The 24,491-nt window shown below is 41.6% G+C and overlaps 2 protein-coding genes across 2 annotated transcripts in view; one reads left to right on the forward strand and one right to left on the reverse strand.

Moving 5' to 3' along the window:
• LOC127508390 (caspase b-like) overlaps positions 1 to 24,491 on the reverse strand; it is a 183,592-nt gene that overhangs the window by 59,523 nt on the left and 99,578 nt on the right. The window lies entirely within an intron of this gene.
• Positions 74 to 22,716, forward strand: LOC127504925 (NLR family CARD domain-containing protein 3-like). Its single transcript, XM_051880124.1, has 9 exons — positions 74 to 386; positions 4,186 to 4,339; positions 6,447 to 6,557; positions 13,809 to 13,931; positions 14,189 to 16,036; positions 16,752 to 16,925; positions 17,589 to 17,762; positions 17,841 to 17,887; positions 17,967 to 22,716. The coding sequence occupies exons 2-9, from the start codon at positions 4,209 to 4,211 to the stop codon at positions 18,485 to 18,487; spliced, it is 3,129 nt and encodes a 1,042-aa protein (XP_051736084.1). The 5' UTR covers positions 74 to 386; positions 4,186 to 4,208; the 3' UTR covers positions 18,488 to 22,716.

Here is a 24,491-nt window from a genome sequence, read left to right on the forward strand (position 1 = left end):
ATTTAGTCACATAGCAACTGTTCTGAGACTCACTGAGAATGTGATGATGCTGTGCGCCACTAGAGGGAGTGCGTTTGTCTTTCACTTGAGTGGAGCTGGTAAGACGAATTTAGTAGGCATCCCTATATAGTCACACCGAAGTCCTTGAAATTGGACCTTGAAATGGAGAGAACAAACTAATCGTGTGTCATAATATGGCGTTTGGGACACAGCTGACGAAGGAAGCTATGAAAAACAACGCCATTAATCTACAACGACCCTTCGTGTGACGCCCCTCCCCTCAGTGTCCTTTAAAAACAGCGAAAGTGAAAGGAAAATAAATAAGCGACGCCATTCCGGGGCTTTAAACCCTCTTCATGGATATTTAAACGGCCTCATATTTTGTGGTGAGTTCAGAACTTATTCTTCATATTGTCATGTAGCCATATAAAAATGAGCTGCTATTTGTTATTTGTCTTTGTTACATGGGGGATTTCAGGCCATCATTATACTTCGACAGTTTTAAAATACCAGAAACGATTAAAGTCATTTTGATATTTAGTAAGACTCTGATTATATATAATATTTATTTAAATTACATTAACATCAGATAGTATTGAAAGCCGTTTTATATGATTTTATTTGTGTACGCCAACAAAATGATACACATTTGACATATTTTTATTATTTTTACGAATTTGATCATATATTTCTTTGCCAGCACACATTTAATGCACAGAAACAATGTCAATGAACCAATGATTGTTAGCTCGGTTGTACAGAAAACGTGACGCATGTCGATTGTTATGAAGCGTCTCTAGGCCTATCGGTCTTTGTCAGACACGTGATTTTGTTGTGTGTGACGTCACCGCGGCGGCATATTTGTGGTATCCCTGCTGACTGAGAACTAAAGAGATAACAAAAGTAAAGATAACAAGTAAATAACTCGTAAAAATGGAGAAGCACAAGAAAACTGTGAAAAAGTCATATCGCGATAAACTCACCAAAGATGCCAGGGACCGTTATTTGGAGAAATTGTCATTCATAACATAGATCTGTACGAGCTGACTGCAGTAAGTTGGAGTTCTGGCCCCGCATTGCTACCTAAATCATCATACTTAAATATTGTAAACTATCTTGTTTATGGTATAAGCGCATATACTAGTGAACAATTTAATAACTATAAATCCCTCGAAGCCCACAGACATTTCACTAATGGCAGGGTGCATGATTTATTTATATTCCGACCGAAGGACAGCGACAACACAGTAGTAACAGCAAAAGTAAGGTCTGCTGTAATGATGATGATGATGTCGTGTTAACCGTATATCATACGTGCCTGATCAAGGATGGTTTAGTGTTGTGATCAGGAAGAATTTTGAATTATGTAATACTACCCCTTTTTCATGCATTTTTTCTTTATTGCATTAAGTGCACAAGCCAATGTATAACACAATAAACATTGTTCCAATAAACAAGTCATCATCATAAATGTATGTAGAATTTAATAGTGTATTTTATTGTAGTATATTCTGGTATATTATACCTTTAGAGCCAAAATAATTAGTCAATTAAATGATGTGACGGGTCATTTTTTTGTCCAAAGGCCTTAATAATAATAAAAACAAAGGTATGACATCCAAAGTATGTAAGAAACTAGATCTCTTTTATTGAATCCAAAAGGTTTTAATTATATTTTGCTATAAATAAAGGTATTTTAAAGATTTTGGTGTCAAAAGTTCATTCGGTTTAACCGTCCAAATGCCAATACAGCCATTTCATTTGTGATTAAAATGTAAAAAAATGTATACATTTTTTATTCTGCCATGATTTTATAACATCACTGCATCCATCCTCATTCATGTGTAAGTTAAATATCTGGTTTACGGATCGTGGATATTATTATCTTGTTAATGCTATAAGTGCATATACCTGTGAATTCATAAAATAAATCTACAAATCACCCTTTGTGTACAACATTTGGTTTGCATACTTCATTTGGCTGTTGAAATGTTGATTACAAGACAATAAACATTTTGAAAAATTTAATTATACATGCTTTATTGTTCATGCAAGACTGGATAAAGCATCAGCACAAAATTATATTATAAAATTATATATAGTATTCTAGGTGCAATACATCAGCACATTTCTACACTACAATTCTACAAAAGATTCAAGCATGCGCTGTCAGATTGGATGGTTTCTCTGTGAAAATCTCAAAACAGTCACTAATCTCTGCTACCCTTTATTCAAACAAAGGAGAGATATTTCTGTGCAAATCATCTCTGCCCATACAGCTGAAAGCTTCAGGTTGGCATATAGATATGACACCATTTCATTGAATGTTCTGTATCCTGTCTTTGGGGAAACATGAGAGATAAGTGTTGTACAGGCAGATCAAATTTGAGGTACATTAAGGTTCACAGAAGCATTTGAAATTTGTATTTGTATTGTGAATGTTCGTTGCGTCTGGAATCAAAAAAAAAAAAAATGTAATAACGCCATAAAGGTTCCCAGGTTTGGCAGACCCGTATAGTACATTAACATTATCATCATCTCCAAAACAAACATCAGACATCCTGTACATATCAAGTCCAAGCTGCAGCTGTCGGTTTACTTCTACACATGCAGATCACCATCTCCTCCAGCATCTTTTCAGTGTAAAGCCGATCACTTTCTCCAGCCTGATGGACCATTAGTGTCAGCTGACTGCATTGTTTTTTCTTACTTAGTGTCTGTGTGTGCATCTCAATCAGCTCTGAGCTCTTGAATCAGTATATTGTGTACACAAATATTGCGACTGAGACAGTCCTGATCAGTGCCCTAACTACTGAACTAGGGAGCTGATTGTGTGTTTAATGCTAGTGTGGCCCTAATGTATGGAAGGATGGTGTCCAGTTGGGGTCAGTCTCCATAAGCAGGTTGACCTGCAATGAAATGAAAAGCTGTAAAAAGTTTTCAGAAAATTGTAATCAGTACATGGATACTGAGCAAAAATATGTTGTACCTAAGTATATAAAATAAAAATGTAAAAAGCCTTAGCAAAATTAAGAATTAAAAAAATATAGACATATTTAAGTAAAGGAATTCAATTTAAATTGATTGTGTCATAGCACATACAATCCAAAACAATGCGTTGATATAACGTTTGCTACTTTAGAAAACAGAAATCTCTAACTTACCTTTGTGAAAATGTAGAGAACAAGCATACATGAATGGAGGTATCTTGACGAAAGTGATGTTTTGTGTCTCACCGCTGCGACCCATTCTTGAAAAAGAAATTCAAAAATATACCTAGACTATTTTTTCATTCACATAATAAGAATGTACATGTACTGTATTATTGTGGTTTTGACTGTACATTGACTGTTAGAAGTATAATGAAAACAAAACAGCAGAACTGATATTTTTCTGACATAGTTTTTTCCCCTAATGCTATTTAAACTAGCATATTATATTCCTTCAACATTTCAGTTGTAAATTAATTGTAAATGGTAGCTAGATTATGTTCACTTCCTGTCTAGTACCAATGTTTGCTTGCTGAAATATAATTAAATAATGGTTTTCTTTAAACCTTTTATTTCATTATGTCTATTGAGTTGGCTCACACATTTATTTTTAAAGCTTCAGAACATCTGTTAAGGGAACATACTGACCATTGATTCTCCCTGGTTTTCATGGTGTATTTTGGGACTTTTTAGGGAACGAACATTTCAGTGCACTGGAAGGATTTTGTAAGACAGCCCTTGAAATGGCCAACTCCTTCATCAGTGCCCTGACTAGTGAACTAGGGAGCTGAGTGAGATGCATTTTATTTGTTGCATCTTTATTTGTGTAACTAGTCCCACTCAACCCACTCCAAGCGGGACTTGAACCAGCATGGGAGGCTAGGCAAGTACGCTAATGACCGCAGTTTCTAGCATCAGTCACTAGCGTGTCTCTTGAGGCCAGGGGAGTGAGGTTTACACACACAGCTCTTACTAGCTTGCTTTCGTTACATTTGCGTGAAGAACCAGGCGTTGATGAGGTCTCTCAGGAAAGTTTTACTGCACAAAATTACACAAACTTGAATTCCAACACTAAACACTGGGTTATGGGACTACTGATAAATGTCTATTTTTTTAACTATATATTTTTTTAAACTCTATGATTCTACATAAAAGGTATTAAATCAATCTCTCATCAATGTTTTTGAGGAATTAGAGTAGGAGGACGTGGCCTACAAAATGAGTTTCCGTGAGGATAGAGAGAAGGAGGACTCTACCTCACGTTCTCTATCTTCTGGATCTAGCTGCGATCAACCCATGACGAATCTTCCCTCTACCTTCAGTGATGGAACAGTGCCCTCTGATCCAAGGTAGGACACTAGCAATTTTTTTGCATCTTATGCACTTTTAGTGCATCCCAGAAGCCTGCAGCTGGTGAGCAGTGTTGGGCATAACGCATTACAAGTAACACGAGTTACGTAATCAGATTACTTTTTTCAAGTAACTAGTAAAATGCATTACTTCTAAATTTACAACAAAATATCTGGTATAATTTTTCAAATAAGTTACTTTGTTTTCCCATTTATTTCAGATAGGGCTGGACGATTAACCGAAAAGTAATCGAAACTGAAATTCAGAACCTCTAACCGACGTAATTTTTCCATGTCGGTTATTTCGTTTTTGTAATCCTGTTAATACTACCGCGTGTGTAGCCACGTGACTCCGCCCCGTCCAGTCAGTGGCATAAAAGCAACACGGAGGTGAACGCTGGTTCAACACATAGTGATAGCGCGCGAGCGGTGAGCCTTGCGTCTTCACTAAACTTTGTCAGTTGTATTTGTTTTAAGGTTTGCCAGTTTGGACATTCAAGCGATTTTAGACGATTGGATGTATACTATTTCGAGCTACCGTGCTCGCGCAACTGCATTGTGGCACGAACACTTATACAAGCAGTAGCTGCGCAAAACGTGAAGATCGCGCGCACAGAGAGGAACGCAGAAACTAGTTGTCAGCGCTGTCCTGTGATTTATCACTAAAGTAACTTAGAAACTCAAAACGTATTATAGCATATATTTTTCTACTTTTGAAGGAACTATTTACAACCCACAGCTTCACATTAATAGAGAGACGGTGTGACTAATTCACACACGCAATCGCTCTCGTACTGGTACTGTACTAATTTATCTGATTTACAACGAGCATAAATCTGTAAGAGATGTTACAAACCATAGATAAAATAACGGCTGAGCTGTTATGTTAGATCACTCTTTCAATAGGAAAAAATATCCCACCTTTAATAGTCAAGCATATTTACAGTAAACCTTCTCAGTGAACTATGAGGGCAAAAAAACAACAAAAAACAAAATAATCGTTCATTAATCGTAATCCAGGTAAAATGTTTAATTAATCGAGTTTCGGATTTTAGGCTATAATCGTCCAGCCCTAATTTCAGACTAGTTCTAGACTAAACGTGAGCATACATGTATTAATTTACTTCTCCTGGTTCCTATTCCTCTGTATTCCAGCAGCAGCACAGCTGAAAGGCTTGTTTGTTTGTACTGCGTCCTCAGTCTGAGGCTTATTCATTTCACTTTTGTAGTGAAATGACATTTACATTTACCAAAAATAGAACTTTTTTGTTGTTATAAAAAAAAACAACAGCAACAACAAACAGCCTAGCCCAGATAAGAAAAGGCAACGCTAAAGTAACATAACACATTACTTTCCATAAAAAGTAACTAAATAACACAATTAGTACTTTTTTAGGGAGTAACACAATATTGTAATGCATTACTTTTAAAAGTAACTTTCCCCAACACTGCTGGTGAGTGAGCGGCATCTTACGGTACCATCGCAGAGAAACACAAAACTGCATTCCCGAACCTTTACTGTCACTATTCCTCATTAGTGGAATGATCTTTCCAACCTTTCCCTTCCCAGAAGTCCTTGAGAACTTGACTGAGTCCTGTAAATGTTAATTTACAGTGCAAACAATAGACCTTATGTGCCGGAGAAACAATTTTGTTTGAACTTCCATTTTTGAGGTAGATCTGTTTCTATGACATCGCTGTCGATGAGTAATTAGCTTTTCAAGTGGATTTACTTATTGTAGAGTTAACTGAAGTTATCACGAGCATTGTAGGATATGTAGGATCCTATAAGTAGGATATGCAGGCCTGGCGTGGACATCAGAAGATTCGGGAGAGTTCCTGGTGGGCCACTGATACCACTTTGACATAAAGACAGTTTCACACAGGAAGCGGAAAGCATCTTTTGTATTTACTGTATGTCTGGATAGTTTTATTCGTTTTGATGATGAAGAAAAGTTCATTTAGATTTAGGATAACTAATGGGATGATATATTCAAAAATACATAAATAATTAAACTAAATTTGACTGTGGCTGCCAAGTTTGCCTATAGGCACACCCTGGCCCTGACAGTATGTCTAAAATGCCATTTTGTATGTCTTTTGTCAGCAACATCAGGAGGAAGAGACCTTCAGAGCCCAGCATTGTGTCTGTGAAGAGTAACAAATCCATAGAAAAACCCCCTCTCTTCAGTGATGGAACAGTGACCTCTGACCTCAGGTACGACACAAGCCATTTTTGCATCTTACGCACTTTTAGTGCATTCCAGAAGCCTGCAGCTGGTGAGCAGTGTTGGGCATAGCGCATTACAAGTAACACGAATTACATAATCAGATTACTTTTTTCAAGTAACTAGTAAAATGCATTACTTCTAAATTTACAACAAAATAACTGAGATAATTTTACTCATCGCTGTCGATGAGTAATTAGCTGGTCAAGTGGATTTACTTATTGTAGAGTTAACTGAAGTTATCACGAGCATTGTAATGTTTGAAGCAGATTCAGGGCCGGCACAAGCTTGACTGCTGCTCTAGGCAAAATACAGTTGTGCCGCCCCTACTTTGCACTGAAACAGGATCTTTGAAATGTATGTAAAAAACTGGAGATTATGTTTATTGATAAAATTGGACTAAAATAAAAGCATACACAAGCATGTTATATGATTTTTATTTTTTTTCATTCTGCAATGTAAAAAAAAATCCATACAACCACAGCAACAGTGACCTCTCACCCCAGGTGAGCCATTTTTGAATTAGCAGATGGTTTTATCCAAAGTGACTTACAGTGAATTCTAGAGGCTGACAATTGCTATCTATTTTCTAAATGTATGTTAGGTCTTTTTGTGAATAATCCATCCATATATATGTTGATTTTATTTTTATTTATTTATTTATTTATTTTTGACCTCGTTATTTTTAATCAAAGTGTCATAACTGGATCTTCCAGTGAAAATTACACACTTCTCTCTGGTGACATATGCAGGATTCTCCAGTCATTTAGTTTGCTAAAACCCTGATTTCTTTTTTGAATCAAGCATCAGTTGCATGTTGTTGAATATGGTAAAGAGATGTTTTCATCTCGAATTCCAATCAACAAACATTGGATAGAACCAAGTCCCCACCCTAAATTTCATTTCTTTGTTGATACTCGGTTCCCACTCAGTCGGTCACGTTCGACGTACGTCGGACAGACCGACGAATAGGAATCTCGCTAGAGAGGCCAATCTACTTCGAGTGTAACTACAACGAGCCAATGCACATTGGCATGCAATCATATGCATCAGCTGCTCGCCTCGCAGCGCGGGTATATAACGAGCAGCAGGTGCGTTGCATCTTCAGCTTTTCGCTTCGGAGCCGAACTGTGTTTGTTCCTGTTCTCTGCAAGCAAGTGTCTGCTAGAAGACGAGTCAAGCTTTTTGGTTGAACTTCTCTTTTTTTCGAGTGCGGGCGAACAGCACAGCAGCGGGGTCGAAGTCCTCTCTTTATTTTCTGTTTTTTGTTTCGTTTGCCATTATAGAGCAAATAGCTGTTTTGACAGCGTCAGAAGGCTGTTCTCACGGCCGGTACAGTGCGCTTCGAGCGCTGAAAGCCGTTTTTACGGCTGGTAAGAGTGAGCGCCTTCAAAGAGAGAAAGAGCACACGACAGGCTGCACACAATCCCTGTCTGTGTTGCGGCAGCCGTTCCCCTGCATGCTTCAGCACTCTAAAAGAGTAAAGTCCCTAAAAGAGCTTACACAAATAGAGCTTGCGTCTTTTTAAAGATGACATTCTATTTCTGTGTTTCTGGATGCGGTCGTTTCCTGTCCTCACTGACGGCCACGATCACTGTTTCACATGTCTGGGCGCGTACTGAAACGATGTTCGTGGGTGGTTCATGTTTTCGTATGAGAACATGATCACGTCGACACGCCGGTCGTGACTCTTCTTTCTCCGGGAAGCTTGAGTCCCCTCTGTTGTTGGCCAGCTGCCGCTTGTGTGTAAAAGCACAGCCGCGGGTCTGCCCGACACTCTGGGAGACCGCGGAGATCAGCGAGAGCAAACCTCTCGCTCCTCTGTGTGTCGTGTGCCGTCGAGCTGTCGGGCTGCAGCGCGGGTTGTCACGGCAACCCAGCGCTCGCTCGGCGCTCTAGATGCGCGGTCTCCTTGCCTAATCTCCATTGTAGCGCCCTCTCTGGTGCACCAGAAGAGGTCTACTTTGGTGAAATGGCTTGGGTGTCTTGAGGTTGAGGGGTTCCTTCGGGGAACCAACCTCCTAGGGCCCCTCCCTCTAGCGCATTACATGCTGTGCAGCTTCTGGATTGGATTGCTGGTCCTTTTCATAGGGGAACCTAGCATTCCATTTAGGGCTCCAGCTGAGGGTCAGATGTCGATTGCAGCATCGGAGAGAGGGCTGTTATGCTCTGGAAATGAGGGTGACGCTGCCCACTGTAATGGTGTGTGCTTATGCTGACTCAGATTCAGAGTTTACAGCCATGCTTTCCCGGGTGTTCCGGATGTGCATGAAAAACTTGGCAGTATGGAGCTATATTGGTGCCATAAATATGGAATGCCAAAAGTGCCAAAATCTGCATAAGTTTTTACTCTCTCACTACCCTTATGGGTGGGGTGGCTGTTCACAGACCACACCCACCCTGCATGTGAGGCCAAGGCACTCTTTATGCATGAGGGTAGTTCTGAGCCGGGGTTGAGCTGCGCTTGTTGACTAACCGTGATCAAAGTCACGGCGCAGGCCTTCGGCCAGACGATGTCCACCTCAGTGGTCCAGAAGCGCCCCCCTGGCTTACCTTGCTGAGGTGCAAGAGGTCGTCAAGCTAAACGCTTTCTCGACACTCCCATCTCACAAGGTGGCCTTTTCGGTGACACTGTCGGGGACTGAGCCCAGCAGTTCTCCTCAGTTAGTGGCAGACCGGGGAGCCTCCCCCGACAAACCATTGAGTTCCTCGTGGGCCCTCAGTCTGCTCGTCGCCAAGGGTGTCGTCCCCTGCAGAATAAAAAAAAAACTCCGGCCCAGTCTGCTCTACTGTGTCCGCTGCAGGAAGATGACACCTCCCGTCTCTGCTACTGTTTAAGTGGTTAGTGAAAAATCACCCCTGAGACGGGTGACCCAGAGATGGGTGGGGCTGCTCCCCCCCCCGGAGGAGGGCCGGGTGGTAAATCCTGTTGGTTGGGTTTGTTTCAGTTCTCCCGCTGGTCCAACAGCCAGCAGTACCTAAATTTTCAAAAAGAGAGCAGTTCCTCCATCTCTGGGTCTGAAGAGGGCTCGGAGAGCAGTGGGAGGAGAAAAGCCTCACCACTCTCATCCCCCTCTTCCTTCGCCAGAGGGCAGCAGCGTGCAGTCGAGAAGGCAGCAAAGCCTCTCCTGCGCCCCCTGCCCAACCGTGGAACCAGGTAGGTGTTGCACAGCACACTCTGACCCCGCTTCGGGCCGCCTCTCAGAGAGAGCCTCCCGAGCTGCGTCCCTGTGTTCCACCTCGCTGCCTCACTGCGGGTACGCCTGCGGTCCCTTTGATCCCGCCTGTACGGTCTCTGTGAGCCTGGTTAGCGCTCCCCAGTCCGTCTCGCTGGCTCATTCGGACCATCGGGCTCGGCTATGCGATTCAGTTCGCCCGGCGTCCCCCCCCAAGTTCAGGGGTGTCCACCTCACTGCAGTGAAGGCTGTCGATGCCCGTGTCTTGCGTGCGGAGATCGCGGTCCTACTGGCGAAGGACGCGATAGAGCCGGTCCCTCCAGCCGATATGAGGTCAGGGTTCTACAGTCCCTACTTCATTGTACCCAAGAAAAGCGGTGGGTTACGACCGATCCTGGATCTGCGAGTTTTGAATCGGAGCCTTCAGAAGCTACCGTTCAAAATGCTCACGCAGAAATGCATTTTCGAGTGCATCCGTCCCCAGGATTGGTTTGCAGCGATCGACCTGAAGGACGCGTACTTTCATGTTCGATTCTTCCACGACACAGGCCATTCCTGCGTTTTTGCGTTCGAAGGTCGAGCATATCAGTACAGAGTCTTACCCTTCGGGCTGGCCCTGTCTCCCCGCGTCTTCACGAAGGTCGTGGAGGGAGCCCTTGTTCCCATGAGAGAACAGGGTGTTCGCATCCTTAACTATCTCGACGACTGGCTCATTCTGGCACAGTCCCGGGATCAGTGGTGCGAACACAGGGATTTGGTGCTCAGACACCTCAGCCAGTTGGGTCTTCAGGTCAACTGGGAAAAGAGCAAACTCGCCCCGGTGCAGAGGATCTCTTTTCTCGGTATGGAGTTGGATTCGGTCGAACAGATAGCACGCCTCACAGAGGAACGTGCTCAGTCGGTGTTGAACTGCCTGAATACGTTCAACGGCAGGACAGCGGTTCCACTGAAATTTTTATAGAGGCTCCTGGGGCATATGGCAGCCGCAGCGGCAGTAACCCCGCTCATTCTGCTTCATATGAGACCGCTTCAACACTGGCTCCACGGCCGGGTCCCGAGATGGGCGTGGCAACGCGGCACGTTCCGGGTGGCAATCACTCAGGAGTGCCGCCAAACCTTCAGCCCGTGGTCGGACCCCTTGTTTCTTCGGGCTGGAGTACCCCTAGAGCAGGTGTCCTGGCATGCTGTGGTATTCACAGATGCCTCTGCCACAGGCTGGGGTGCCACGTACAACGGGCATGCAGTGTCAGGGGTTGGACGGGCCCCCATCTGCATTGGCACATCAACTGCCTCGAGTTGCTAGCGGTACGCCTTGCCCTGAGCCGCCTCAAAGGGCCGCTACGGGGCAAGCATGTACTGGTCCGTACGGACAACACTGCGACCGTTGCGTACATCAACCGTCAAGGTGGTCTACGCTCCCGTCGCATGTCGCAACTCGCCCGCCATCTCCTCCTCTGGAGTCAGAAGCATCTGAGGTCGCTTCGTGCCATTCTCATTCCCGGTGTGCTCAACCGTGTGGCCGACGAGCTATCACGAGCTGCGCGGCCAGGAGAGTGGCGACTCCACCCCCAGGTGGTCCAGCTGATTTGGAGAGAGTTCGGAGAGGCTCAGGTAGACCTGTTTGCCTCACCAGAAACCTCCCATTGCCGGTTGTTTTACTCCCTGTCCGGGGAACACTCGGAACAGACGCACTGGCGCTCAGCTGGCCCCGGGGCCTTCGCAAATATGCGTTTCCCCCAGTGAGCCTACTTGCACAGACCCTGTGCAAAGTCAGGGAGGACGAGGAGCAGGTCCTGCTAGTTGCGCCCTATTGGCCCAACCGGACCTGGTTTCCAGAACTCTCACTCCTCACGATAGCCCCTCCCTGGCCCTTTCCTCTGAGGAAGGACCTTCTTTCTCAGAGACGGGGCACTCTCTGGCACCCGCGTCCAGACCTCTGGAAACTCCATGTCTGGTCCCTGGACGGGACGCGGAGGTTCTAGGTGACTTACCCCCCGAGGTACTTAACACCATCACTTCGGCACGTGCACCGTCTACGAGACGGGCTTACGCCTTGAAGTGGAACCTGTTCGTCGAGTGGTGTTCTTCTTGTCGAGAGGACCCCCGAAGATGCTCGATCGGTGTCGTGCTTTCCTTCTTGCAGCAGGGGTTGGAGCGTAGGCTGTCCCCCTCCACCCTCAAAGTCCATACTGCTGCTATCTCCGCATATCATGACCACACAGATGGCAAATCTGTTGGTCAGCACGACCTGGTCGTCAGGTTCCTTAGGGGGGCGAGGCGGTTAAATCCTCCTCGTCCTCCCTCCATACCCTCTTGGGACTTTGCTCTGGTGCTGAGAGCACTTCAGATTGCTCCCTTTGAGCCCTTGCAATCAGCAGACTTAAAGACTCTGTCCCCGGAGGAGGCAGACCCAGCCCTGGCTTTGCTCTGTCCAGTTCGCGCTTTGCGACTGTACATAGACAGAACTCAAAGCTTCAGGACCTCAGACCAGCTCTTGTCTGTTACGGAGGCTAGCAGAAGGGAAAGGCTGTCTCCAAGCAGAGGATGGCCCACTGGATAGTGGATGCCATCGCCCTGGCTTACCAAGCTCAGGGCGTGCCCTGCCCGCTCAGGTCGCATGCGCACTCCACGAGAGGCGTCGCATCTTCCTGGGCGCTGGCTCGTGGCGCCTCGCTAACAGACATCTGTAGAGCTGCGGGCTGGGCGACACCTAACACGTTCGCTAGGTTCTATAGCCTTCGTGTCGAGCCGGTCTCCTCCCGTGTTCTCACCTCAGGTCAGAGGCACGGAGAGGCCCCGGCTTAGTGTCGGCTTGCTGTGCTTACATGCGCTTTTTTCTCCAGAGAGTCCCTACAAGGCAGACCCTGTTGAGTCCTCCGATCTCCCTTCGGCAGCCGACGTGGCGGAGCGTCTGGCGCTAGGCCTATACTCCGTTGTATCCTTGAGAACCGGGTTTAGGCTGGGTACCATATGTGTGACCCTACTGGGGTCCCATATGTCTAGTTCCACGGTTGCTCCTAAACGAAGCCCGTGTCTTTCCCTCTGGGAGAACCCACCTCTCATCGAGTTGGAGTCACCCCAGTTCTTCCATATGTAGTACAGCCTACGGGTTAGTCCATATGTACTTCTCCACTTAACTCCTTCGGGAAGGATGTGGCTTCCGCAGCGTTCCTTTCCCAGCGGAAGGGTACGCTTTCCCAGCGTTATCCAATAGTCTCACTGAATGGGTTTTGGGGAACAGCAGTGATCGACACTCTCTGTGTTAGCCCTGTCCCACCGTCCGTAGGCAAGGGGGTTCAGGTGGCTTACAACAGAGCGCTGGAAGAGGGCAGCCCCTGTGGCGCTTTGGTAGGGATTCCTATTCGTCGGTCTGTCCGACGTACGTCGAACGTGACCAACTGAGTGGGAACGTCTCGGTTACAAAGGTAACCCTCGTTCCCTGAAGGAGGGAACGGAGACGTACGTCCCGTCGCCACAGTCGCTGTACCCCGCTGATGCTGCCGCCTATCCGGTTCGGCTCCTCAGCGAAAACCTGAAGATGCAACGCACCTGCTGCTCGTTATATACCCGCGCTGCGAGGCGAGCAGCTGATGCATATGATTGCATGCCAATGTGCATTGGCTCGTTGTAGTTACACTCGAAGTAGATTGGCCTCTCTAGCGAGATTCCTATTCGTCGGTCTGTCCGACGTACATCTCCGTTCCCTCCTTCAGGGAACGAGGGTTACCTTTGTAACCGAGATGTTTCACAAAGATGTGTGTCACAATATGGAAGAAAATATCTGTCTCTACTTCCGTTTTATCATATTTATGAGTTTGGGGCACTCCATTTTCCTCTAAGTGGTCACATTTGCCATTTTCTCATTAGTTTGAGATGCATAGCAGTGAACTTCTGAACAGCAGCATATCGATTACCAAAATGTGAAAAATAATGATATTGTACTGTTTGAAATTATTGGTATTGTGGTATTTCTCAGTACCAGTATACAGCGCAACCCTAATCTGTAGTTCATTGAAGTTATACAGCAAGTATGTGTAAAATGCCATTTTGCTTGTCTGTTGATAGTATCAGAAGGGAGAAGGGACAGAGATCAGAGTCTCCAGAACCCAGTGGTGTGTCTATGAAGAGTAACTGTTTCATGATGCAACCCCCTGCATTGAGTAATGAATCAGTGACCTCTGATCCTCTGTTAGTATAGATATTTACTTGCTAATTTTCTGTAGTGCATCTTATATCTAATATTCCGCCCCTACCCCCAAACATTTTAGAAGTATGGACCTCATTCAATTAATATGATGAACATATGATGAGCTTTTTTGAACATTCTTATCTAGCATTATCTCTACTGCACTGTCATTTGCCTGACCTGTTTAGAAATATATTTGTGGTGTTCTCCAAGAGTCATTGTAGTGACTGCAATTGTGTTTTTGCTGCTATTGATTCAGCAGGGGATCCCACCATCAGACTCATATCAGGCAGGACAGAACTGAATCAGTCCTGCAGACACACGCACTGAAGACTGGAGACCTGCAGAGAGTCAACGACCAGCACAAAACCAGCATGAAGAACAAGTATGAGAGATTATTTGAGGGAATCAAACTCCAAGGTAATGAAACCCTCCTGAACCGGATCTACACACAGCTCTACATCATAGAGGGAGAGAGAGAAGGAGTGAATGAAGAACATGAGGTTTTACAGATGGAGAAAACAGCCAGAACACAACACCCACAAGACACTCCAGTTGACTGCAATGACATCTTTAAAGCCTCACCTGAACCAGGATGTGAGGAGAAAGACCAAATCAAGACTGTTCTTACTAAAGGCATCGCTGGAATCGGAAAAACCGTCTCTGTGCAGAAGTTCATTCTGGACTGGGTTGAGGGAAAAGCCAATCAGGATGTAGATTTCATGTTTGTGCTTCCATTTCGAGAGCTGAACTTGATCCGAGATCATCAGTACAGTCTTCACAGACTTCTGTTGGACTTTCATCCTGAACTTCAAGATCTGGACTCAAAGATTTATGAGAAGTGTAAAGTTGTGTTCATCTTTGATGGTCTGGATGAAAGCAGAATCACACTGTTTTCAGATGCTCAGAAAGTTTCTGATGTGACTGAGACTTCATCAGTGGGTGTGTTGATGTCAAACCTCATGAAAGGAGAGCTGCTTCCCTCTGCTCTCATCTGGATCACCTCCAGACCAGCAGCAGCCAATCAGATCCCCTCCAAATACATCAACCGTCTGACAGAAATTCAGGGATTTAATGAACCTCAGAAGGAGGAATATTTCAGGAAGAGAATCAGTGATGAGCATCAAGCCAGCAGAATCATCTCACACATCAGAAGAGCAAGAAGCCTCCACATCATGTGCCACATACCTGTCTTCTGCTGGATCTCATCCACTGTGCTTCAAAAGCTCCTGAAAGAAGATCTGAGTGCAGAAATCCCTCAAACTCTGACTGAATTGTACATCCACTTCCTGCTAATTCAGATCAACATGACGAATCAGAAGTATGAAGAGAGAGATCCAGAGAAACTCCTGCAGTCCAACAGAGAAGTGATTGTGAAACTTGCTGAAGTGGCTTTCAAACAGCTGATGAAGGGCAATGTGATGTTATATGAGGAGGACCTAAGAGAGAGCGGCATAGATGTCACTGACGCCTCAGTGTATTCTGGGATTTGCACTGAGATCTTTAAGGAGGAATCTGTAATTAATCAGAAGAAAGTCTACAGCTTCATTCATCTCAGTGTTCAGGAGTTTCTCGCTGCTTTCTATGTGTTTTACTTTCATGTAAGTACAACTATGGTGGGACTGAGAAATTTTGCTTCAGTACAAAATATGCTTAAAGGTGCAGTAGATGAAGCCCTCAAGAGTGAGAATGGACAGCTGGATCTGTTCCTGCGGTTTCTGCTGGGCGTCTCACTGGAGTCCAATCAGAGACTCTTACAGGATCTACTGACACATACAGAGAACAGCTCAGAGAGCATCAGAGAAACCACACAGTACATTAAAGAAAAGATCAAAGATGGACATGGACTCTCCACTGAAAGATCAATCAATCTGTTCCTCTGTCTGCTGGAAGTCAAAGATCAGACTCTGTCCAGAGAGATTCAGGAGTTTGTGAAATCAGACAAACACTCAGAGAAGAAACTCTCTCCTGCTCACTGCTCAACAATCGCCTACATGCTTCAGATGTCAGAGGAGGTGCTGGATGAGCTAGATATTCAAACATACAACACATCAGATGAAGGTAGAAGAAGACTGATCCCAGCTGTGATCAACTGCAGGAAAGCCCTGTGAGTAAATATATGTTTATATTTACAAAATATTTATGTGTAGTTTCTATTGGGGGACCATCAAAATAAAGTGTTAGCAGATATTAAGCAGACAGTCTACCAATACTCTAATGAGATTTAGACGACATGTAGGTGCAACATTACTTATAGTCAACAGAATGTCTAAAGGGGATCATCAAAATAAAGTGTTACCCAAAAACCTTTAGCTTGCTGTACTTACAATATTAAATTGTAAATGTGACACCAGTCTTTTTGCAATTCCGGTAATACAGATTACTGACTCTACCCACTGACTGACAGCTCATTTCAAACTCTACCTGTGTGTATTTGTGTTTGCACTAGTCATGTCTGGTTTGTGAATGAACACAAATAAAAGTTAAATAAAATAGTTAAAGGGAGTAAGTACGTTCCAAGAGTTTTACTATGGTACTATCAGCTGTTTACTATGGTACTATGGTACCAAAATTGGTACCCAGAATCATGAAATTTTCTGCTATTGGTACTGACTACTGAAACGTTATTAATATGTATGATTCTACAATCTCATTAAGATATTTATAGAGAGCTCAGTTTGATACCAATCCAGTAAAAAATCTTTTCTAATGGTGAGACCTAATACCTAAAACTATCTTTAGAAATGCTGGATGGGAATACAGTCACCATTGCTAACTATCTTTATAAACATTGCCTAAAATTGTGTTTTATTTTATTTCAGTTTTCCTGGCTGCAATCTCACTGCTCAGCATTGTGAAATTGTGTCGTCAGCTCTACAATCTTCAAGCTCTGTCCTGAGAGAGCTGGACTTGAGTAACAATGACCTACAGGATTCAGGAGTGAAGATGCTTTCTGATGGACTGAAGAGTCCAAACTGTCACCTGGAGATACTGAGGTGTTTAAGTGTATAAAATTGAAAATATTGAATGAATTTATGAAAATTGCTAGTAAATAAAATAAATATTTGTATGTACAACATCATTAATGTTTTACATTTTCAATTTTTCTTTCAACTAATTTATCATTTAGACATTTGGCCCTGCTTGTCGCCAATTTCTGATTTGCTGATTGTGGTTTTGAGTATTGATGAATGTATTGTTTCTAAAAATACTCAAGAGTTAAAGATAATGTCAGACAGCTCAATTCGACTATTCTAGTTGAATGTGCATGCATTCGAAAAAATCCAGATAGGAATTAGCATGGTTAATATATATCTAGCATACTTCATATCTCAAATTTGTTTCTTCCCACTCTTGAAAACAAGTGGGTTTTAACTGATACTAGGCAATGGAATTTTAAGCTTTTTATCAAATTAATAAATAGCTTAATGTATTTTCATTAATTCGTTTTTTTTGTTGTTGTTGTTATTTCATCAAAAGCTTTGTCCAGCCCAATTAAATCTTGATATCGAGCTGGCACAGCAAATTGTGCTCTGTGTACATCTCCAGGAAATGTTCTGTCAGATTTCCTTTACTCTGAATTTTTTGACTGTTTTTAATTAGCGAAATATTGACAACAAACATCTCTTCATATGCCATCTTCACTTGTGTGTCTGTAGGTTGTCTGGCTGTATGGTGACAGAGGAAGGCTGTGGTTATCTGTCTTCAGCTCTGAGTTCAAACCCCTCACACCTGAGAGAGCTGGATCTGAGCTACAATCACCCAGGACAATCAGGAGTCCAGCTGCTCAACGAAAAACTGAAGGATCCAAACTGCTCACTGCAGATACTCCAGTATGTTTGGCAGCCTGATACTTTGATCTTTGTGTACATAATGCATATACACTTCAATTTGTATTTGCGTGTTTACAGTGTGGATCATGGGGGAGAGTTCATGATGAAAGAAGGACTACGAAAGTGTAGGTCTACAAAAACAGACATATGCTCTCATATTACCTGTTCTGTTGTTAGAAACATTTCTTTCTGTTTTGTGTTCAGATACCTGTGATCTCACACTGGATCTAAACACCATAAACTCCTATCTCGTGCTGTCCGAAGAGAACAGGATGATTACACATGTGAAAGAGAAGCAGCCATATCCTGATCATCCAGAGAGATTTGATGCATGGTATCAGGTTCTGTGTCAGGAGAGTCTGACTCAACGCTGTTACTGGGAGATTGAATGGAGTGGATGGGCTCATATAGCCGTGTCATATAAAGGAATTGGCAGGAAAGGAGGCAGAGACTGTAGGTTTGGACGCAATGAAAAGTCCTGGATTCTGTTCTGCTCTAATTACAGATTTACTGTCTGCCACGATGATAAGTTCATAGACATAGGTGTCCCTTCACCCTTGTCTAACAGAGTCAGTGTGTATCTGGACTGGTCGGCCGGCACTCTGTCGTACTTCAGCGTCTATGACACACACACACTCACACACTTACACACGTTCAACACCACATTCACTGAACCCCTCTATGCTGGATTTAGGGTTTATGAGTCCTCATTGTCTCTGTGTTAGATTTAACAACAGACAAAGACACAAAAATTACAGAGATAGACTGAATTTATGTCTCTCTAAAACACACACATGCACACACATGCTTTCTACCAAGTTTGTATTTGCGTGCACTCTTTGAGTGAACCTCTAATATTTTAAAACTGGAGGATATTTACGGTGCAGGTCGGTAGGCTGAGAAAGACTGCAGGTCAAATAGACACCCATAGGAAAAATGTATTGTTCAGTGGTTGCTTTTCTTAAGCTCATGAGACTTAGTTGTGATTCTCACATATCTCTCATTTCAGAATCAGCAGTGGTTCAGATGTGTCTCCTAACATTCCTTAGTAGAAATAAGAGTAGACACAACTGAGACATGAGAAATATCTAAGAGAAAAGGAGTTAAAACTGAAAATGTGGTGGAAGAAACTTAGAACATCTCTTTATTGTCTTTCTGCAGTCTCCTCCCAACTTGGGTACGACATGCATGTAGACTGTAAGATGATGACACCTATTGTCTCGTAGGCTACGATGCAAGTTTCTATAGAAGAATAAAATGTCATCAGCGTGCGCTAGAGGTTAACAAAAATACCATGTTGTATCACACTTTGGCAGTTGTAGATTTTATGTGAAAATCGTGCAGTGTATCCCGGGCTTAAGCTCCTGAGATTTAGTTGTTGTGACAAAGCTGACCTGATTGTCACCGCTGGGCAACACTGGCACACACACAGAAATATTAACCTTTGTAATGGTCCACACCCATTTCCCCTCCCACTGTTTCTGCCGTCAGCGGCACGGGTGCACACGCAGTCCCGATGGCACTTGGACACGTTGAACATTATTTCTTATGTGTGGAGTTTGTGTTTAGTGTTAATTGAATGTATAGAAATGAGTGGAAATGGGTTAAGTAATGAGTTTATACCTGCTATACATACCTGTTTATGAGAAGTCCCGTGGTAGGGGGCGGAGTCTGGCCTATATAAGAGCAGGCCAGACTCAAACTAATTGCTTGTTTACCAAGTCGAAGTGAGAGTGTAGTCAAGACCAGACCCTCCAAGACCGAGACCAAGACCATTCAAGAGGGAAGTTAATGAGATAATTAAGTCATTAATCAAGCAGTAGTGATGAACACCTGCTATAAACAGACAGAATCAATGAAGGAAAGAGGAAAACAACAGCAAATAAAACACCTGTGCTACTTCTGAACATGAAGACACAATTCGCAATGATCTCTTTGTCAAGTCCAATCAAAAAAAAAAAAAATTCTTACACATCAGTGCTTGTGTTTTGGGACAACACTTGTGTTAATTTTGACATGTTCACTGTATCAAACACAAACATTCAGAACATCTCAAAAAGCATTTGTTTAAAAAAAAAAACAACAACTCATGTTGGCACACACAGACATCAAGAATCAGCCTGCGAATCTCAACAGTGGTGAGAACAATAAAGCATGTTGCAGTGCATTCTGGGTGCCACCAATCAAAATTCATCCATGGCTCCCATCATGCATTGCTTCATGAATAAATTATGAGCTGAATTGTCTTAGTAATTTCCTTTTATTCTCACTATTTTATTTTTTTGCTGTTATGTGACTTTTTAGTAGCTTGTTTTCTAATGTTCAGAGTTGATCTGTTTATCAGAATATGTTGTTTGTCGCCGCTGTTGAGATTCACAGGCTGATTCTTGATGTCTGTGTGTGCCTAAAGGAAAGATTTATTTTTATTTATTATTATTTTTTTATCAGAAAAACTTTTGAGAAATCCTTTGGATTATATTGAAAAAGCTGATCTTCTGCTGTAGAATCACAGTGCTGCTGTAATCAATAACGTAAATCTAACTCAGAGATTGGGCTCTAAATGATTTCAGTGATTCAGGACAAATAATGATTATGTGAAAACATAACTAACACCACCTGATCATCTTTTCTCTTTGTTTATCTGGTTGTTACAATTCAGTTACAGCAGTCAAACAAAATCTAATATTAAAATGTCAAGGGTCAACAGCAGGTGCTCATCATTAATGTTCAATAGTCACATGATTAATTAATTATCTTGATTGAATGGAATTGTGGTCTTGGAAGGTCTGGTCTCTAATGGTCTTGGTTTTGGAGGTCTGATCTTCACCTCTGAAATTAACACAAAGATGTGTCAATGTGTAATATTAACACATTACAGGTGTTTTTGGCTGCACAGATTGTGTTGATGCTGTGAACAAATACACAGGTTGTGTTAATTTTAAAACTACACATAATATGTGTAAAACAATTGAATTCTTCCAAAACATTTTTATGTAATATTGACACAAAATGTGTAAACTAGAGTGTTACACATAATATGTGTCATTTTTCTACACATTTCTTCTAAGAGTGTAAAGTTTAGATGAGATCTCAACAACTTTACAAATTGTGCACCAATAAAGTAAAAAAAAAAAAAAAAAAAAAAAAACAATTTAAAAAGTCCGTAATTTCAGCGTTTAAGCCTATATTAAGAGTGAAATTATGCAGAAATAAGGTTAATGTTACTCTTAATTGAAGATGCAATAAGAAAGTAGTACAGTTCATAGGGCATATAATTTGTTGTTGGAAATAGTAATGTACCAGAAATTGCTACAGGAAAGCACTTTCTTTGCTGAAAGGCACATTAAATGGCTTATGACCCAATCCTTGACTAATTTGATTATTAATACATAGTATATGATAGAAATGTTTGAGTTCACATTGAGACATTTGATTTGATATACATATTGCAAAGTTATTGACTTTTAAAATTTAGAGGAGACAAATGTGAGAATGTCAAAGTCTTTAGCTAATAAGAAAAATCTGAGCACAATGTGTGATGTTATTATCTCTTCTAAACTTTTAAGGGGACAAATGTTAGAGATCCGGAGTCTTTAGTTTAGGAGAAAAATCTGAGCACAGTGTGTGATGTTTTTGAGATCTTGTCTGAATCTTTAAAGGAGACAAATATGAGTGATCCAAAGTCTCTAGCTAAGGAGAAAAATATTAGCATAGTGTGTGATGTTGTTGAGATCTCTCCTGAATCTTTAGAGGAGACAAATGTGAGTGATTCAAAGTCTCTACCCTGCCTGCACTGGCCCTTTACGGACCCACTTAGGGTTGCCACTGCAGGGCCCCTGAGAATTTGCTCATTGGCAAAACGTGGCCCCTTAGCACTGGCCCTGCATGGGCAGCCCTCACTTAGCCTCCAGGAAGCCTTAGCGTTGTTTTATTGAAAATAATAAAGTTTGAAGCTCTTGACCCTTGACTGCCTAACTTTAATGTTTCTCTGGCTGCTATAACTGTGTGTTTCTGAAACACATTTGTTATAGAAGAAGTTGTGATTCGGGTCGCGTGTCAAACCGCCAAACTGCTGAAATCACGTGACTTTGGCGCTCAGAACTGCGGATTCGACACGCTGATTCATTACGCTCCGAATCTTCTTGAAGCAGTGTTTTGAAATCGGCCATCACTAAATAAGTCGTTATTTTGTTTTTTTTGGCACACCAAAAATATTCTCGTCACTTTATAATATTAATATTGAACCACTGTACTCACATGAACTGATTTAAATATGTTTTTAGTACATTAATGGATCTTGAGAGAGGAAACGTCATTGCTCCATATGTAGGCCTCACGGAGCCATCGGATTTCAACAAAAATATCTTAATTTGTGTTCCGAAGATTAACGAAGGTCTTACGGGTGTAAAACAGCACGAGGGTGAGTAATTAATGACAGAATTTTCATTTTTGGGTGAACTAACCCTTTAAAGTAACCTCATTTATGTCTAGGAGAAACATTTGAGATGTTAAAGAGATCTCACTTTTGATTTTTCTTTCCTATGGGCAAGGCTATTTATGCATTCACATATAAGTCTAATATATTCCACATATATTATGTAAGTGAATGTAGCTTATTTTATGATATTAAAGTTTGTTTATGCTGCAACTCAGTCAGAGAGGCAGATCATGTTGAATTTATGACACATAAGTGCATCTACTTCTCCAGAAAGACATGAAAGTGAGATGGACACAGAGAAGACTAGTGTAAACTTTTTAATTAACTACATGAAGTGTGATTGACGTGTGAAAGTATGAAATCACATTGTCAAATTGTTTTCAAGGTAATTTTCCTGATTGTTATTGGCGCTTTCATAGACATGAGTGTATTTTTACAAACTTTAAAAGTTTTGGTTTGTATGTCTGTACATGTATATATTTGAAACATAAAATAAACTTTATTTGGTTGAAAACAGTTGAGTTGGGATAGTCCATTCAAAGCGTGAAAGCATATTTGAATATTGTAGTTTTATGTCACACACTGAATGTTATAATGACAACATTGTGATGGGTTTAAGGGTTTTAAAAGAAAAAAAGTCAATTTTTTATATTATTTTATTTGCACCTTCCCAGCTAACAGAATTTTGTTATAAGAACGTTCTCTAAATATTCAGTGTTGGTTCTGGGAACGTAAAAAACGTCCAGTTTTCTTGACGTTACAGGAACGTTTTTATAAGGTATAATGTTCCTCAAACGTTTTTTCAACTTAATTTTGATCTAAAATTCAACATTCTAGGAATGTTGATTTGTAACATTCCAAGAACATGAAAATGTCCAGTTTCCTTAATGTTAGTAGAATGTTATTTAAAGGTTAGTATGATGTTCCTGAAACATTCTTTCAATCATTCAAACACCTGCTGTGAACAAGCACTGAAAGAAAGAGAAATAAGAACAGAAACTACAACTTTCTTCAGCCACAGCCTTAGATAAACTGAATATAAAAGACATTAAATATCTGAACATCTGATTAAACAACTCCACAAACAGCATTACCAGCTTCACTTATTACTAACCAGACTGACTTTATTTCTGTCGCACGTCTACAGAAGATCTTATTGAGAATTAACAGAGATTTAGATGTTGATGTCTTATTGAAAATGTTTAGTTTGAGGTCACCATCATGTAGATCAGTGTTTGCTTTAGTTGAGCTCTTGACCCTTGACTTTTGTTGAGTTGCTTCTTTATCAGAAATGCAGGTGTTTTCAGAAAACATTTCTGCACTGATAAAGCAGATCAACATGCCTGTTTCAATAACAGAATAATGACTGCATTAAAGTGGTTTAAATATCTGTTTTCTCTGTAGTTTTGCTTTCTTTTGGAATTGAAACAATACTTAAGAAGGTAATATGTGATGATAAATAATTTGTGACACAGAAATGATTTGTGTAAGATTGTCCAAAACTATTTAAAAGTTAAAAACGGCACACATAGACATCAGCACGCATCATACAAACCTCAACAATGGTGACAATCAAAAAAAATAAAAATAATTCAGCTGCATAATTTATTCATACCACAATGCATGCTGGGAACCATGCATGTTTTTTTTATGCTGGCATGAAGCATGTCACCATTGTTGTGTTTCATATGCCGAATGTTGATGTCTGTGAGTGTATAAATGACACAAAACATGATTTAAACAAAGTTAACAATGACAATGATATTTATACACTCACATCAACATTTAGCGTCTGAAATGCAACAACAGTGTTACAGGAGGCAAGAGACAAAGGTATGATAACAAATTAGAGAAGCTTTATTGCTTAATTTGCACTTCTATCAAAGTTATAAGAAAAAGATGAACAAATACTCTCATAACAAGCTATCTGTTGGAAGAAGTAGTGCACAATGACACTATTTTGGATAGAGATGATTCCTTAGCAGTTAAATGGTTAATATAGTAATATGACAATAGCAAAGTATATAAAAAAATGTCATTTAATGAGATAAAAGTAAAATGAAAGTATACATTGCATGCATTATACTGCTAGTATATATTTAGAACATGTTTTTGCATAAAAAGACCATCTTTAACTTGATTTAAGGCAAGACACAACAACTGGTCAATTTTGAGATTTTGGGCTATTTTGCTTTCAGACTAGTGGAAAGAAGGGGGTCTCGCCCAGGGTGTAATTCAATGTAGAACCACCACTGCAATTACCACACTATAGAGAGAGAGAGAGAGAGAGA

The sequence above is a fragment of the Ctenopharyngodon idella genome, chromosome 1, assembly GCF_019924925.1.
Source record: "Ctenopharyngodon idella isolate HZGC_01 chromosome 1, HZGC01, whole genome shotgun sequence".
NCBI lineage: Eukaryota > Metazoa > Chordata > Actinopteri > Cypriniformes > Xenocyprididae > Ctenopharyngodon > Ctenopharyngodon idella.

Coding starts and splice junctions, on each gene's coding strand:
- LOC127504925 (XM_051880124.1), top strand. CDS start 4,209: ATGAGTTTCCGTGAGGATAGAGAGAAGGAGGACTCTACCTCACGTTCT. Junction 13,932..14,188: donor TCAGTGACCTCTGATCCTCT/GTTAGTATAGAT, acceptor CTATTGATTCAG/CAGGGGATCCCACCATCAGA. Junction 17,763..17,840: donor TGCTCACTGCAGATACTCCA/GTATGTTTGGCA, acceptor GCGTGTTTACAG/TGTGGATCATGGGGGAGAGT.